This window comes from Pollachius pollachius (assembly GCF_949987615.1).
Source record: "Pollachius pollachius genome assembly, chromosome: 14".
NCBI classification, from domain to species: Eukaryota; Metazoa; Chordata; class Actinopteri; order Gadiformes; family Gadidae; genus Pollachius; species Pollachius pollachius.
This window is the reverse complement of record NC_136947.1, coordinates 8,172,218-8,189,717: the sequence shown is the minus strand read 5'-3', so window position 1 is coordinate 8,189,717 and position 17,500 is coordinate 8,172,218. Positions and strand designations below refer to the sequence as shown.

General features: G+C 45.7%; 3 protein-coding genes across 5 annotated transcripts in view; 1 reads left to right on the top strand and 2 right to left on the bottom strand.

Moving 5' to 3' along the window:
• guk1a (guanylate kinase 1a) overlaps window positions 1-1,944 on the bottom strand; it is a 10,376-nt gene extending 8,432 nt beyond the window's left edge. The window contains exon 1 of one of the 3 annotated variants that reach the window (XM_079751522.1): window positions 1,798-1,944. In XM_079751522.1, the coding sequence (XP_079607648.1) occupies window positions 1,798-1,825 (28 nt within the window). In that variant the 5' untranslated portion in view covers window positions 1,826-1,944. Of the gene's footprint in view, window positions 1-845; window positions 1,118-1,164; window positions 1,306-1,797 lie in introns of those variants that run through there. The other 2 variants (XM_079751523.1, XM_079751521.1) reach the window with 2 other exon arrangements.
• On the top strand, window positions 1,453-6,146 carry cUnh1orf35 (chromosome Un C1orf35 homolog). Its single transcript, XM_079751520.1, has 8 exons — window positions 1,453-1,586; window positions 2,443-2,593; window positions 3,242-3,287; window positions 3,386-3,468; window positions 4,640-4,712; window positions 4,922-4,992; window positions 5,093-5,215; window positions 5,661-6,146. Exons 1-8 carry the CDS (start codon window positions 1,490-1,492, stop codon window positions 5,914-5,916), a joined length of 900 nt encoding a protein of 299 aa, XP_079607646.1. The 5' UTR covers window positions 1,453-1,489; the 3' UTR covers window positions 5,917-6,146.
• A 1,036-nt stretch (window positions 6,147-7,182) lies between these two features.
• On the bottom strand, window positions 7,183-10,982 carry arf1 (ADP-ribosylation factor 1). Its single transcript, XM_079750814.1, has 5 exons — window positions 10,929-10,982; window positions 9,806-9,983; window positions 9,167-9,277; window positions 8,933-9,057; window positions 7,183-8,668 (listed from the first exon to the last, which is right to left on the bottom strand). The coding sequence occupies exons 2-5, from the start codon at window positions 9,948-9,950 to the stop codon at window positions 8,507-8,509; spliced, it is 543 nt and encodes a 180-aa protein (XP_079606940.1). The 5' UTR covers window positions 9,951-9,983; window positions 10,929-10,982; the 3' UTR covers window positions 7,183-8,506.
• Between the last annotated feature and the right edge of the window lie 6,518 nt (window positions 10,983-17,500).

Genomic DNA, 17,500 nt, shown 5'->3' with positions numbered 1-17,500 from the left:
TGTTTATGATCGACTGATTGAGGATTCTGATTTATTTCAGCCAGATTCAATCACTGCAAAAGTCAAGTAACTCTTTTGTTCTGAAAGGCCATGGGTTCCTGACCCCTTGTCTATACTGACTCAATGACCCCTATGCTGTAATGTAGACATTCATGGACTGAACACTGTATAATAAAACAAATACCCATTTTGACAAGTTATAATCCAATTAGGCCTTCCAATCAAATGTCGTGTGCATTGCAACAAATATCGACATAGAAGAATGTAAAGGAGTACATGCAATTATAGTGCAGGAGCTTCTCCAAACAAACTGTGAGACGGAAATCAGGGGCATGCAATGGAACGAGTGGGTTTCAATTAACCATTTAACCCCATGTCCAAACCCTTGTGACACAACCCAGCATAGGTTAACATGGCCTTAACTTCTCTCATGGAAATCAATTACAATTGAGATTACAAATATCTGGAGAAAATAAGACAATAACGTCGGCAGGCCATAATTAAACGTAGTTTCTTTTGTTTAGGTATCCACAGAGTATATGTGCATACCTGTTGCTATTTTCTATTCATTATCCTACCTATGTTAAACTCAACCTCGTATGCCATAACCAAGATAAATCACCTCACATTTAATGCTTGCATTCTCGATTAACCACAAATCACAAAGCAACACAACAACCCTGACTGAGCTGGGATTAAGTCACAAACAGCATCGACAATAATCATAATCAACCCTCATCATCCCATCTCTAGCCACCACAGCTCAAACCAGGAACCGCTGATCGCGTGCGGGGTGAGAACAGACCCCCAGCGGAGGGGAGCAAAACGACACAGCGCCTTCATACCTGAAAAGAGCCTGGAGAAATGTCTCATGTACATCAGCGACAGCTTTAATCCGAGTAGACAGTATACCCGGTGGACCTTACTCTCCTCTGGGAGCTTTGGTTGTGAGAGGAGCGATCACCGGAGAGCCCGGAGAGAGAGCGGCCCGCAGCACATGATGATCTCACGTCATCATCACGGGCCGCAGCGTCGGATACATTAAATAGGCGGGGGTCGCATCACCGACACACCCTTTTTAGAGTTTACACTCTCGGTTTATCTATTAGACTCTGGATTCTGGTTAAAACACGAAACACAAGGCGCATAAAGCACGCAACTCACGTAATATGCAAAGAAAGGTGCAGACACGGGACGTTACAATCAGCCTCACCCGTCCGCCTCCGTCGCGTACATTATCTTAAACGAAACGACCTGTGACAGTCGGTAAGTAGAAGTGTAGAAACGGCACACACTCTAGTACCAGTAATCAATAAAGTCAACAATCCGCCCTACGCATCCCGAAGAGCGCCGAGTGACGACGGTGTGTAAACTCCCCGGATGAGCGACCCGCGGGCCTAGTGATCACCACCGCTCGAGTGAACCTATAGCCGGCTAGCACCGCTGCACCACCGCGGTCCCTGAGAGAGAAGCCCGGAGAACCGCCGAGATGTTCGGGGCGTCGCGGTCCGGCGGCGTGCGTGGGGGCCAGGACCAGTTCAACTGGGACGACGTGAAGGGCGACAAGCACCGAGAGAACTATCTAGGTGAGTGTGTGTGTGTGTGTGTTTGTTTGTGTCGATGCTATCGTTAGCACTAGCCCATGTTGCTATTCTGATTTATTTTATGATTAAATGCACACAGGCGCGAATAGCAGTACTCGATCGTGATCGGGATGCCCATTGATAACACTCGCTTCAATAAATGTAGGAACACAGGCTTCAATAAAAATGCATCACATTTTCTTATTTTCCATACCCTTGTCCACGCGGCTCAGGTTCCTCATCACAACTCGCTTTGATTGGTCGAATAGCCCGAAACGAGGAGCTCTCTGACCCCTGACGCGACTGATCTGAACCCTTGAGCAACCCACTGTCTGCACCTCTGCAGTGTGAGACGCCCGCAGATGCCGCCCTCCTTTTTGTGTGATTGCCCCACGCTTACGTGTCGTTTATTTTTGGCAATATTCCCCCCAAACCATAATACCTAAACGGGCAGGTCTGATCTAGAACTAGGAACTACACGTTGTGGATCACACGTGCTGCTGTTGCGTTCAGAGAGGAGGTTTAGCCCTGACTGCCCTTTTCCACGTTTTGTGCCCATATTGTAATACACTACACTAGACCGTACTGCCACTATAGCCTAGCCCCCCCCCATGGATCAGGGCATTGCACTTACTACATGCACTCTTTACTTTCATTGTCACAATGCATTACGTTGAATGCCTTGCTGTTCTTTACCTGTTTATCACCCTGTTCGTATTGCACTCCATTAATTCCCCATAGAAATATAACATGTTGTCATTGCAAAATAGCTCTCCCCCCTTGAAATGCCACTTCATGATTTGTCCGCCTTAATTGCGCTTAATGAACCATTCGATCGGTGGCGCTCTGCTATGTTCAGGGAACTCTTTGATGGCCCCAGTCGGTCGCTGGCAGAAGGGAAAGGACCTGTCATGGTACGCCAGAGACAAGAAGGACGGGACACCTCTGACCAGGGAGGAGGAGCTGGCTGCGGTCAAAGCCGCGGAGCATGAGGCCCTACTGGCTGCACTGTGAGTGGAACCAACCTCTGGATTAGAGATGTTCCCATACCATTTCATTCCTTCCGATACTGATTCCTGAACTTGAGTGTTGGCCGATACCGAGTATATACTGATACAGCATCTAGCATTGTGAATACTACTACCACTGGTTCTTATTGAAGGGTTCTCTTGCGATGACAGCAATTCACAGTCAGTTCACTTACTATCGACAATTAAAAAAATATAACAGAACTAGATCATTTACATTTCTAATCTATAGTTGTGATAACACATATTATGTATTTTTGTAGTTAAGCTTCTATACATCCATGTTTTCCGTCTTGGTAGCTCGAACGCACGTAGGTCAGAGATGACTTGTTTCCCATTCTGACATTCCACCTCGGACCGCTAACGAACGCATCAAACACTACACGTGTCTGTGATGTTCTCTACCTGTGTAGTAAAGGAGCTAGTCACGTGATGGGATCGGCGCATAGACTCGCTGATACCCGATACTGCATTTTAGGCAGTATCTGAGACCTTTCCGATACTGGTATCAGTATCGGAACAACTCTAGTCTGGATCGGGATGATCATTGGAATTAGAAACAGATCTGTAATTAAGAAAGTCACAACAAGTGCTCAAGACCAATTAAAATGTTCTTTTGTTTTCTTTCAGAGGGCACAAAAATATAAAGAGGCAACCCACTGGCTTGACCAAAGAGGTAAGCAATGTTGTGATCAGGTGCTCAAAGTATAACTGTGATGTTTTAAACAGGTGATTGGTCTCTTACTCCCTGAATTGTTACCTTTCCTGCCCCAGGACTTTGCAGATGTGTGCAGGAGGGAGGACCCTGCTGGAGAGGAGAGAGATGTTGACCGTATCTCCGGCCTGGGCAGCTCCAGGTTATTATCTCATTCAATCTTCTTACTATCTAGTCTATTATTAGGTGCTTTTAAAGCAAGTTAAGTAAAGGATAATGCCCGACGAGGTGTCCATTATCGGGAATTAATGGGCAACGCGGTTGCCTCCGCGAAGTCCATTAATTCCTGATAATGGACACCTCGAATGGCGTTATCTCGCTTATACCATGGTCACTTGCCAAAGAAAATAAATTAAGACTATTCATTTATATTTTCATACGTTTTACAATCCAAATATAAAGTTTTTCACAAGCCATAACTTTGTTTCCCTGGTAACGCCTGAGGGTTTGACTAATACCTGAAACAATCATTACCCTCTCCTAAGGTTCTTATGCTACGGAAACGTTGTTCAGTCTAGTAAATAAGGACGGACCTTAGCTACGATTTGGCAACGGGAGTTATTCTAGTCCACTCAGCTATGAGCCAGAGAGCTAAAGTTATGCATTGTACATATTTATAATTTGACATTCGTCCCAGCCTTTATATCACAGATACTATAGGGTCTATAGCATATAACCGCGTTTTCTGATGACAGTTTAATGCATTTTTCACAATTTACCAGCCCTCGTTTTGAAAGCTGAACAGAAAATTTGACTGGAACTACTTAGCAGGTGTCCGTATATTAGGGGTTAATGCACACCCTGCAGCCAATCAGAATCGAGTATTCACCCAGACCATGGTATAAAGCTAATTGTGATGCATGCCATTTACAAGGAATTATGGGTAAAACACAGCCAAGCTACATGATTTCTTCAAACCTGCCCAACAGAAACTGCAGATTCTGGAATCTGCCTGACTTTTAATTGTTCCCAGACTCGTGTAGTGTGGGTAAAGCCATAAGTATCTAGCTAAATGTACGTAAACACAGACTTCTTCCCTGAGCAGCGCTATTCACTTCATTCCACTTTTTCCTGTACTAGCAATGGTCTAATTTACACAACATTCTACTTTATAAAATAGCTAAAACAATAGCTTAAGCTATGGAGTCTCTATTGAATCAAACAATAAATCTGTAATATAAGCCACTCTATAATGTAGTTATTTTTGTTGTATGAAACTGGTTTAAAGTGCCACTTGATACAGTGCCGGAGGAATATTGAGCTGCTCTAGGGAGCTGTGATTGAAGTGTCCTTAAGTGTGTTTCCATCCACAGTACAGGATCAAGGAAAATCCTGCTCTCAGAAAAGGAGAAGGAGGCTGCAAAAATGGGCTTGTCTGTCTTCACCGTAAGTGACTGGATATATATTTTATCTTAAACAAAGCAAAAAAATCATTAAAATAGAAGTTTCCTCTATTAAGTAACCAGCATTCTGTTCCTAGTAGTGCAATTAAAATGTAAGAAGTAACGAGTTAATGACCACTCCTCTTCAAAATACATACAAAGAAATAAATGTAACTTAAAGTTAAAATTAATTTAATTTTGATTTTGTTGCAGCATCACAAAACGGAGGCTAATCCTGAAGCCTCGACCAAACAGCCGAGTGAGGGTGTAGATAAGGAGACAGGGTGAGTGGCACCTACGTGAACACTTAACTATTTCATCCACATCTTCCACTTCCGTATCGGGAAAAATGCAAGCATCCAACTGTTGCTTCTCCTTTCAAAGACATGAGGGCAAAAAAAAGAAGAAGGAAAAGAAGAGCAAAAAGGAGAAAAAGAGGAAGAAGGAAAAGAAGAAAAGGCAAAGAAAAGACTTGTCTTCTTCAGATTCAGATGACCACAGGAAAAGGTTTCATACCACTTTAATATATTTTAGCAGGAGCAGAAATTCCTTGAGACAGTCGCCACTAGAGGGCACTGGAGCACTGTCGAGACCTTTTTTGTTTTTTAACACGGAGTTCCAGGGATTCAGCGACACCGCCGTAAAGAACAATCTGAAAGACATTCAATTTACACAGACACCAAAAGTTCTACCAGGTTTTTTTTTGTTTGTGTTTATGCATGCACACCAAATAGTGTGTATAATTGGATTTTTTTAAGTCAGGGCTCAGTTAGTGGTTAATCATGACCTTAGGCCATATTAACCTACAATGGCTGGTTGACATTTTTTTTGTTGCGGTATGTCATGAATGATAGACTTCTGGAGGCAGCCTCTTCAACCGCAGGCCCGCATCGGCTTAACTGACCCCCGCCAGGTCCATATCATTGATTGTTTGCTTCCTTTTACTCTTCAGGCACAGAAAGGACCACCATCATCATAATCCATCATGCCACAGTCAGAGTGGAGCCAGACCCCATGACAGCTATTCAAGGGGGGAGGCAAAGGCCGAGCGCCCCCCCTCCTCCCTTCCCCGTCGCCAGCGGCGACACGACACAGACTCCTCCGACGGGGGGTCCCACGTCCCCCGAAACAGAGGCGGTGGCAAGGTGACCCCTGTGGCTAGCACACAGAGCCACAGGCGACGCCACGACACCGACTCTGACGACTGATGTAGCCCGCCACCCTTCCCCTCGGAGACACACACAACACTCTGGACGGGATAATGAGCCCTCCGGCCCCCCACAGACCACCTGACCGTTGGTGTGTGTACCAGTGGATGTGTTCCACTCGGGCACAAACTCGGGGAACTGCTGGGTTGATTTTAATTTTTTTATTTACTGAAGACATGCATCATCAGACATCTTATTTTTCAATAATTTTAATAAATGCTTAAAATGACTATTGGCGTCAATGGTGTGATTGAAATATTGCTTACTTTTTCTAAACTTATTTTGTTTTATAAAGTCCTCCCATGATTTCTGGGGATAGCCATGCTAGACGCGATGCTGCAGCGCATTGTGTCTTTCGTACCACTCGGCAGCCCCATGTCCCTTTCTCTCACCCTTCTATCATGCCACTGCCCCATTGTCCTCCCCTGTTACGGGCCCAGCGCTGCGACTGGTAAGATACCATTGGAATGCACTCCACTAGTCATAATAGAGTGTAGTGTTTGCATTTGCCTTGAATTGCTCTGAAAGAGGGCATTCTGCTGGCTGGCACCTGGGGGGTGCACTAAAAAAGAGCAAGGCATTCACAAAGAGGAGTGCGAAAAACCCGGCTGGTCCTTTTTTTTTTTTTTATATGGCCGGGCCGCGTCAGGACCACCACACACACACACACCCACCCTGCACCATGGAGCAGCAGGAGAGGAGGCCAGACAAAGCCACCCTGTAAGGGTCCCAGGACGGGCTCGCCTCTGGGTCCACGACCACCACTCTGCCTCCATGTTTTACAGGCCTGGCTGCGTTAACCATAGCAGCCTAATCAACGTGAAAGAACGCTCTAGATTGCCACCCAGCGGGCTTTCCTCCCCTCCCCCCCCCCCCCCCCCCCCCCCCTCCCCCCTTTCACCTTTTAGATCCTGTGCATGCTAGGTTGTGCTTTTGCTTTCACTTTGGAGCCACCGGTTGCGTCCCAGGTCAGAACTTGGCTCAGCAGGGGGGAAAGATGGTGGCTTCACTGCTACGTCCCGTTAGGAAGCAAGGAGTTCTTGTTAGGGTCCCAAAGACTATTCACCTTGAGCTCTGTATCAGGGGTTCAAACTTCAGGGTTTGAACCATAACGTGTATAGCTTTTCATTACATGTCAAGAAGCGAGAAACAAATGTTTTTTTAAGTAGTCTTCCCCTTTTCATCTTCAAACCCCATCTTCCTTCCAACCGAAAATGAAGTCATTACATACATTGTAATGACTAATAAAAGATAAAAATGCAAATGGATATTTAAGATCATTTTAATAACAGTGCCTTTTCCTCACAAAAAACAAAAGCTTAAGTAACCGTACAACCGTACATACAAAAAATTTGAACAGTTTCAAACATTTTAGGCTTTTATCAATCATCAAGTGTTTTAAAGCACTACTAGAGACTGCTCCAAAGCAATAAAAACACCCACACCAGTAGATTGAAAAGCTTGAAAGACAAAAAAGAGGCAACATGTGTTGGGGATCTGAGGGGCAGAAGTGCAGCTTCTGGTTTGTCCCAAGGGCTTGTGCAAGAGAAACCCTAAAACGAAATGTTAAGCGCAAACTCATTTTAAATGCCACCTAAATACCTTAATCGACATTTTGCCCACCAGGTGCTGTCTTTATATAGGCATGTATTCCAGGATGCATGTCTCATGTGACGACACCAATTATTTCCCGTAGTGTTATAGTATGTACAATGGAGGGCTGTGCATTTGGTTATTTTGACGTTTTCAATGTGCAGCTGCGACAGCGCGGCAGTTATTGTGCCACCATTACGATGTAAAAAAATAACTTATGTTTTCCGATGAGATACACACATACACACAGCATGTCATGCACGCTTTGCTCATTTGTGTATATTGCAAAGGCTTTGCAGCACATTTAAAACCTGAGTCATACAAACCCAAAAGACGAATGCTGGCTATTCTCTGCCTCTCCGTTCACACCCAGAGCGGGCGCAGATAGTTTGGATTCAAGCCCACAGTTGAGGAACTGCGTTTCAAAAAAGCTGAAGGGTTCACAGAAGTTCTGTTCATGCGGAACCGAGAAATCTCCCAGTACACATAACAAGGTAATGCCAGTGCTTGTTCTCTTTAAATGTAGTGACTGAACTGGCTATCGGGGGGCCTTTTGTGTGGAGAGGTAAACCTTTAGGTCTTGAGTAGTGTGATTTTTATGTTCCAGTACGTTTTTGATGCTGCCCCCTGTTTGAGTGCTCCAGTTTGCACACCATCTAATGGCCCAATAAAATAATAAGAACTTGTTTATTTCTTCCTTAGTCAACTGCCCAGACCAGAGGCAGAAAAACAGGATAAATTAACACGATAATTTATTCTTAAATACACCTTCAAGTCTACATGAACAGCCCTATATATAAAGTACTACGAAATGTGAATGCCTTTACAAGAATAGATCTCATCCCATTCTTACGTGTCTGTTGTAATTACATAGTAATCGAGGGCAGCTTGCAGGACATTTTCTTTGCGGTTGGAGTTAAAACCTCATTTTTGTCAAATGAGCGGGAGTAGAGAAGGCGGGGTGGGGAGACGGAGTACAGGACGAGACGCGGAGGAGTTATTTCTGTTTCTTCAGCTGGTTTGACAGCCACTCCAGGCCTTCGTACAGGCCGTCCCCGCTGGTGGCGCACGTGGCCTGGATGTACCAGTTTCTGTGGCGCAGCGAGTGGAGCCCCAACTTGTCTGTGAGTTCTGCGGATGTCATTGCATTTGGGAGATCCTGAAGAGAAAGAAGAAGCACCACCCGACGAATGAGCAAATGAAGATGCACGGACATCCACACTAGCACCTCGGATGAAAACCTGTGTATGGCGGTAACTTCCTTACTGCACCGACAGCGAGATATCGTTTCTCTTTCTTCTGACAAATGTACGCTTTGTATAAAAGCGTCTGCTGAATGCCCGAAATGTTAATGTAATACTTCAGGGTATCATACAAACATGGCTTGGACGCATGTCTGTTTCATGAGAGGAACACCACTTGCCTGTTTGTTGGCGAACACTAACAACACGGCATCACGCAGCTCGTCTTCCGACAACATCCTCATCAGCTCCTCGTGGGCCTCTGTCGCTCGCTCTTTGTCGTTGCTGTCCACAACGAAGATCAGACCTGCAACAGCAACAAATATTAGAACACTTTTTTTGTTATATTATAAACAGCAGATTCTCCATTATCTCTTGTGTGTTAATGATGGGGTGGGGGGGGGGGGGCGACCGACCCTGAGTGTTCTGGAAGTAATGGCGCCACAGTGGTCGGATTTTGTCTTGACCCCCGACGTCCCAGACAGTGAAGCTGATGTTCTTGTACTCCACCGTCTCTACGTTAAAACCTGCGGAGAGCACAACACAAACATGTTTTGCTCGCTTTAAGAAAAAGTTTACACAAATGGTAACAGGAATACCCAAGTATAAATTATAGTGTTGCAATTATGCAATTCAGAGGCTCTCTCTCTCTCTCTCTCTCTCTCTCTCTCTCTCTCTCTCTCTCTATAATTATTTTTTATCAATGGGGGGAGGCAAGACATGATGTCCTGGATATGCTTATTGACTATTTAGACTTAATGCAGACACTTCAATGTAAGGGGCATGCCATCGAGCGAGGAAAGCAATTGTCCAAATCTGAGCACCACACCAGAGTCAATTAATAAACTCTAGAATATGCAGAGGATTCCACGTTTTTTACACAAATATCTGAACAAATACCTTGTTGATTGATAATTATTAAAGTGACCTGACATTTCAAATGTATTTATTTGCAGCTACTTTAAAGGTTTCCATCCCTGCCTCTGCCCAAAGCCAAATTACACAGCCCGCCTCCTACTGCTGTCCACACTTCAGGTAAGTCAGAACTGCCTTACCTATGGTGGGGATGGTTGTCACGATTTCACCAAGCTTGAGTTTGTACAATATCGTCGTCTTTCCAGCGGCGTCCAGCCCGACCATGAGGATCCTCATCTCCTTCTTATTCAGAAAACTAAACAAACTACCAAAGAAATTCCCCATGATGGCAGCAGTTGATGGCGGTCTTCAAGAAACCTGCGAGAGCAAAAATAAAAAAATATATATATAGTACAACCACGCATTATTAAATACAGTGGCACTTCCTGTAAAATAAATGCAAGTTTTATACACACAGTTGTGTCACACAATACGGCAAATACCAGAACCAGAGTAATGCAGGGATGGACGATTCTGAAGACATTTACATTGAGGGCATTTAGCAGAGCCTTTTATCCAACGCGACTTACAATAAGTAAATGTCTCAGAAGAAAGAGAAACAATATGTCGCTGCCGGTACAACAAGTGCCAAGCACTTACAGCTGTTAGGTTAACCCATTCCCCGTACACAACAAAGATTAGGTTATAATATATGTAGGTTATATTATATCCCTAAAAGCATCACAACACTGTAAATCCACAATCCACTGACATCAGCCCCCCTACCCACATGGACACATGGGGGGGCATGGGAGAGGGAGACCCACTCTGCAATGACCTGGGGCCCCTGGGTTATTGAGCAATATTCTATATCCACCTCACTCACATTATCCCCATGGGGACACGGGAGAGACGGGGGACCCACTCTACAGGGACTTGGGGCCGCTGGTCTATTGAGTAACACTCACTGAATTACACAACACCCTTGCTAATGCTGAACTTGATCTCGCTTTTAACGTCTAATTTCAGTTCATTCACACATCATATCGCTGTATTTTTATGTGTATGTATGTATATTTGGACGTGCCACAGGTCGATCTGTAGGTTTAGTTTGGGAGTCGTCTGAGTGGATCCGAGTGAAACACTCGCCCTCTTCGCTTCCGCTAGGCTAACGTTAGCGTCGCACCGAAAGTCGATTAAACTCGTTTTTGCGGCAGTTTTGTCACAGACACCGCCGAGTGACCACACTGCTCGCTTAACTTAATTTAGAATATGACGTTGTTTCAAAAGCTCGATCACGGTTATAAAATACTTTTCACTTACAGTTGTGTGTTTGTTTTTCTCTTCAAGGCGTATCCTTCCGTCAAGAAAATGGCGATGTTTTGACACGTCAGAGCTCGGGTATTCCCGGCGGGCCCGGAGGGCGCAGGCGCATTGCTGCCCCCCGCAGTGCTGGAGGTCAATACTATATAGTGCAGGAAGAACATGCCTTAAACTTTTAATTAAGGGGGCAAGATGACACGTTGTTTCACGTTTGAAAAATGTATTGATATCATGACAATAATAATTCGTTCGTTTCAAAGTTGGTCTTTTTGACCTGATAGTTATGTATGAATTAAAAAATCAAAAACTTAATTTCAATGTCAGATAATAGCCATATAAATTGTAAATTCCCGTAATCTTTTGACTTGTACACATATATTTAAGTAGAAGGCGTACACTGAATAAAGCGTAACATTGTTTTTACATCTTTTAATAATAAGGTGAAAAGTATGGAAGATTTCCCTCTTAATCAAATCTACAATCACTTTTCTAATTCTAGTTTAAGGAAATGCTGTGTGTGTGTGAGTGTGTGTGTGTGTGTGTGTGTGTGTGTGTGTGTGTGTGTGTGTGTGTGTGTGTGTGTGTGTGTGTGTGTGTGTGTGTGTGTTTGTGTGTGTGTGTGTGTGATACAGCAGTAGACCTATTGATTTTTATACCTTTACCTAACTATTAAGCACTGGGTTTCACTCTCTTTTGTTGGGTTCTTTCACACCCCGGGGGTTCTGTAGGCTACTGCGTCTCACCCTAAACGCTGACCTTTTTGTGGGAGCATGGAAGGAAATATAGCCCCATTCCACCAGGGCAATAACAATGGCTTCACACTTTATCGGCTACAAAATGACACTCATGATAGCCTTACAAAATGGTCGCCCCTCTAAATAACAACAAATAATTATCTCTTTCTCATTGTATTCTCTTGTTCAATTTCCTTGAAACTATTTAGGGTTAAATGAAACTCCAGCGGCGGCTCCTAACTGCCTGGCTCTCACTTTCACACTTGATTCATGATGCAGGTCATTAAGGAAACTTCTAGCTGGGCCGTATTGTTGGGCCGGTTGAATTTTAACCAGGGTCAACTATGCTTCCCACCCCCAGCAGAGGGGGCAGCAGGAGGGGAGAAGGGGGTCTGGTTAGGGACGGACCACACAGTGAACACTTATAATGACGTCTCGCTCTGCCATCATAATTTGTGGTTATGTCCTGCCAACTGCTTGGGGGGAAAGCATTCAGCGTACACTTTGCCCGACAACTGTTTTATTTTCCTGTGCTCAAAGATATTGTGTCATACAATTTTCCTTTAAGATGGTTGTGGATTTACCTATTTCGTTTAGAACATTTCATTTCAAGTTTCACCCTCAATTGGTTTTAATAATTGTTATAGTACTCGCTCTCTCTCTCTCTCTCTCTCTCTCTCTCTCTCTCTCTGTCTTTGTCTCTCTCTCTCTCTGTCTTTCTCTCTCTCTCTCTGTCTTTCTCTCTCTCTGTCTTTCTCTCTCTCTCTCTGTCTCTGTCTCTCTCTCTCTGTCTTTCTCTCTCTCTGTCTTTCTCTCTCTCTGTCTTTCTCTCTCTGTCTCTCTCTCTCTCTCTCTCTCTCTCTCTCTCTCTCCCTCTCTCTCTTAAGGCAAAGTAAAACCCAGCAGGATATGTCAACTGGAATTCCTCAAACACAATTGCATATATTACTGTAAACTTAACTATCACTGAACAAATGTATGCAGGGGTTTTACGCAGCGCATGTCATAAATTATTCTACACAATATCTAGATAAAATCATGTATTCTTTAAATTGTTACAAAATATTTGCAAAAAAATACAAAAAAATGTAACCTGGTCGTGCCATGCATGGTCATCTTCTCCATCAATTTCAATTTCCTTTCCTTAAATTACATCTTTCTCCTAGAAAATTCCTTCCATTATATTTCTTTAGTTGGTCCCTTATTAATTTCTCTCTCGTTATCAGTTATACACATTAGTTCCTTTTTCTTTCTTAATAAAATCAATGCAAAAAAACAAGTTTTGTAACCACGGGTGTAAGGCTGGGTTTCCACAGGGTTAAATCGTAGGCAACTTACTCCAGGTCAGGCTTTACCTTATAGCTGGAGGCCACATCCATTTTTTCAATCAAGCCGCAAAGTCCTGTCTGAGGGAGGTCTCGCCACAAAGCTGATCCACCAAACTCCTTCCCCCGGCGTTCTGTACATGACCCCCCCCCCACCCCACCCCATACACACACACACACACACACGCACACACACACACACACACACACACACACACACACACACACACACACACACACACACACACACACACACACACACACACACACACAGACACCCCTCACGCTCAGAGAAAGAGCACAGGTGCAGGTTGTAAGGTAAGGTGCAACTGCTAGGGGGGTTTGGCGGAAATGCACCTGCGATGTGACTTGTTAAATCCACAAACGAGTGTATCTCCACTTAAATGGCTTAGTTCAAGCAGTGACGCCATTCATAAATATGGATAAAAGGAGCTGTTCGCTCACACTTAAATATTTCAGAATCTCCCAAGCAACACATCACATAGCCTTGTTGTTTGACAAGGATCTCACCTGATTGTAAATTCAAAGAAAAGTTCACTCCCAGTAAGGTCCATACCTAATCCATATCCACTGTGGAACGCCAATCCATATGGCCATCCTGGTGTCTAAGAAAGCCATAAAAAAAGATGCCCTGAAAAATTCAGACAATTCCCTTCCGACATACCGTCCGGATTATCCAAGAGGTTCAGCCAAATCCACTAGGGTCCGAACGGCCGACGGCGCCGAATATCCATGTTTTGATCTCCCTTTGCCGCCTCATATCTCAGTAGGCACTGTCAGTTGTGATGTGAAGACAGGGGGTGGATATATATATCACTTACACACACGCACACACACATGCACGCAAGACGCACACACGCACGCACGCATGCACGCAGGCAGGCAGGCACACACAAACACACACACACACACACACACACACACACACACACACACACATACACACACACACAAACACAGACACACACACACACACCCTCACTCGTGCGAACAAAAAATGCAAACAAACAAATTCAGATTTTCTTGCTTGTGAAAAACATTTATCCCCCTCATACGCAGACGCATGCGCAAACATCTCTCTCGCTCTCTCTCTTCCCTCTCTCTCTCTCTCTCTCGGGGGGGGGAGAAGGGGACAATGTGAACACCTATATCTATGTATGGGGTCAGAGGCCCTGCCCGGCCAGCTACTGTAGGCCTCCCAACATCCCATCGTAAGGTTCTCCCCCTTCTCAAAGAAAGTATAGATTAGGAATGCATCAAGGGGAGGGGGTCCTTCTGAGACATCAAGTATGTCATCACTTATGAAATGCTTTCAGGTTGCTGAGTCAGTCATGGCCAAATCAAAGCAAATTTATGGGTGACCAAGCAGTAGGGAGCAGGGCTTGTCTTCAGGCAGTTGAATGGAGCATCGGCGCCAAGGCCCCAAACATGCCTCGCAGTAGGAAGCGGGTTAGGCTCTCAGTAGGGGCCTTGCTCCCCTCTGAGCTCGGGACTAGAGAGGATAACAACACACAGCCAAAGGCTTGGGAAACACTGCTCTGTTGTGTGTGTGTGTGTGTGTGTGTGTGTGCGTGCCTTTGTGTGTGTGTGTGTGTGTGTGTGTGTGTGCGCCACGTGTGTATATACCCCAGCAGCAAGTAAATCCGTGTTTGCATAAGAGTGTGTTCATTTTATATGAGCCTATGCGCCGAATCGTCTACTTCTTCTTCTTCACAAGTTAAAAAAAATCGGAGCATCACACCAAAGGCGAGGCTAGGCGGGGGGGGGGGGGGGGGGGGGGGGGGGGGGGGTCAGGCGTTGAAGAGCAATCATCACGCTTATGATGAGGAGCAAACTAATACGCAACAGGGTGAGTTCCAACAATGCAGCCGAGGATCAGGCCAGACCGGGCTGAAACTCGGAGGGACAGGCATACGATACCTCCCGTTGGGTTTCATGTACTGGATTACAGGTCGGGCACTGGCCCAAGGGCGATGGGAAATAGGGGAAACAAACCAAACATTATTAAAACGACCCGGACCGCTGCCATGAGCGGATCCACGCTGGCAGCAAGGGCCTCTGGGCACCGTACCCCACGCCTCTCACAGTAGGGGGCGCTGCAGGGAGAGACAGGCCAGGGCAAAGAATAAATGTGCGCCACAGTGCTGGCTGCCAATCAGCTTTGTGCGGCGATTGTCGGCCGTCTGAAAAGGTCGTTAAGGGGATTTACATAACATTTTGCACTCCGCCCCGGGGTAAGCTCACGAAGCGTTCCGATTCGATATTCAGCGCGTTCTAAATACGCTAGGTTTCTCTTTGCTTTTTTTCACGACGAATCAAACGGCATTGGTGAACGTTTTCAACAGTATTTTCGAGGCAAAGCTACGATGCCAAGCGAGGCGCCGGGGGTCGCGGCCATTTGAGTCGTTAAAACATGAAACACAAATGTTTAATTTGTATTCGAACCATCGAGGCTGTAGCTATTCATATACTCCTTCTAACCAATATCGGTTCATTTCATTCCCCACCACTCCGCCCGAAGGAGTGGAACACATCGGAGTGGCCGAAGTCATGGGAGGTGTCGAGGCCCCTCCGTGACAGATGGTTCGGACAAGCTCTATAATGACATACTTCCTCCCAACGGAGACAGGGGGGCCCCATCCGTCCACAGGGGTTGTGGGGGTAGGGGGGGTGTTGACGATGGGAATCTGGGGTTGGTAAGTTGGGTCGGTGCGCTGCCAAAGTGTGTGGGTTCACATGGGACACCGTGTTCGTGCCAGCGGGCTGTACTCCCTCCGGTGGGCCGACGCGGGGTTACCGCGGTCTCCTACTTCCGATGAGTGTCCCCAGAGCCAGACGAGGACACACACACCGAACCCGGGGGCCCCCCTTCGCTCGCCGAAGGCGGTCACCTGCGTAGCACGTGAAGATTAGGACTTTGTATTTTATACGTTTAACACGCTGCAGCTTCTCGGCTTGGAAACAGGGGATCGAGCCCTCAACCCGGGCTGGCGTCTGATGTGGAGAAGATGAAACATTGTGCACATAAAAGTCGTTCGCATCAGACGCTTTTGTTTCAGCCGGCAGCTTGGTTTTGAAGTTGATTGATGTCTGCCGTACGTGTACGGGACACCTCCCCGCGTCCCTGCTCCATTCCCCCCCCCTCCTCCCCCCCCTCGTTTTTAATCCGACTATATCCCACTGGAAGGTGCATCAAAGATAAACTTGTTAACCTGGCCGGGTAATTGTTTGGAATGCACGGCGTGTCGGAGCAGAGCCGCTAGGGGAACCAACAGGGTCCTACGGCGGTATGAAATGGTTTGGTGCCCATTCTTGGCATGGAGGCCTGCAGGTTACATATTCTGAGATGGAATCATTCCTACCTCCCCGTCTCGTCCCACGTTTACCCACTCGGGGTTCAGGGCGTCTGTGTGGCTGACGAGCACAGTCTGTTCTCTAGTGGTTATCTTAGCCATCAGAGGAGGTTGGAGATAGACTCACCGGTCTCAGCAGATGATTCACAACCATCGACAACCATTACCAAATACCATTCCTGGTAGATGTCTGTATCTTTGATTAATTTAGGCTGGCAAGTGCTTTGATGAGTAGTTTTTAAGTATTTGAATTACAAACAAGGGAGCGCACTCAGGGAGTTAGTATTTTGTGGTTTCTGTGTGTGGGTTTGTTTGTGCATGTGTTTGTGCACAATCATGCACAATTGCATGTGTGTGCGTGTGTGCGCATGTGCACGTGTGTGCGTGTGCGCGTGTGTGCGTGTGTGTGCGTGTGTGCGTGTGTCTGTGTGCTTTTGTGTGTGTGTTCCCCAGCGCACCTGTCTGCCTCCAGGCCCTCTGGGCTGCAGCCTCTCATGTCTGGCCAGCGCCCGTGTGGTGATGCATTAGAGGGCCTGTGATTGTACTGGAGGACTCCTCCTGACAACCCGTTTGACACCTCTCAACAGGGTCAGAGGTGTCTGTCTGCCACGGCTGACGGAGAGACAGACACATTAGGGCCAGGGCCGGTGACTGAGGCGTGCAGTACCGCCGACCGCAGACACCCCGCCCCCCAACACACACACACACACACACACACACACCCCCCATAGTGAACCTGGCCACTGCTCTGTCATTGTAAAAGCCTGAAGCTATTTTAATTGGTGTTTTATCACAGTTGACCCACATTCAACTGTGATGAAACTCAACACCTAAATCCTCACACAAATGCATTTGAATACATCATGTGTTTTCATGTATAAGATATTTTGGATTTTATACAGTAATTTTTCTGTTTTATGTTAAAGAAGAGGAACAGGAATCAACACATTCTCAATCACGTTTGAATTCCACGCTTTTATTTTTGTTCTGTGTGTACACAAAGAGCATTTCGTCTTGATTGTGTTAAACAAAAAGAGGGAAAAAAAGTCTTTAAAAAACAAAAAACAACAGCAGCAGCAGCAGGCAATTAACTCATTATTCCCCATATAATTTAGTATAATATGTATACGCACGCTGGA

What these genes read in the sequence shown, in the direction of transcription:
- cUnh1orf35 (XM_079751520.1), top strand. Translation starts at nt 1,490, where the DNA reads ATGTTCGGGGCGTCGCGGTCCGGCGGCGTGCGTGGGGGCCAGGACCAG. An exon ending in CCACTGGCTTGACCAAAGAG is followed by an intron (nt 3,288 to 3,385) that starts GTAAGCAATGTT and finishes TTCCTGCCCCAG; the next exon opens with GACTTTGCAGATGTGTGCAG. An exon ending in TCCGGCCTGGGCAGCTCCAG is followed by an intron (nt 3,469 to 4,639) that starts GTTATTATCTCA and finishes TTCCATCCACAG; the next exon opens with TACAGGATCAAGGAAAATCC.
- arf1 (XM_079750814.1), bottom strand. Translation starts at nt 9,950, where the DNA reads ATGGGGAATTTCTTTGGTAGTTTGTTTAGTTTTCTGAATAAGAAGGAG. An exon ending in TTACTTCCAGAACACTCAGG is followed by an intron (nt 9,058 to 9,166) that starts GTCGGTCGCCCC and finishes TTGCTGTTGCAG; the next exon opens with GTCTGATCTTCGTTGTGGAC. An exon ending in TAGTGTTCGCCAACAAACAG is followed by an intron (nt 8,669 to 8,932) that starts GCAAGTGGTGTT and finishes CTTTCTCTTCAG; the next exon opens with GATCTCCCAAATGCAATGAC.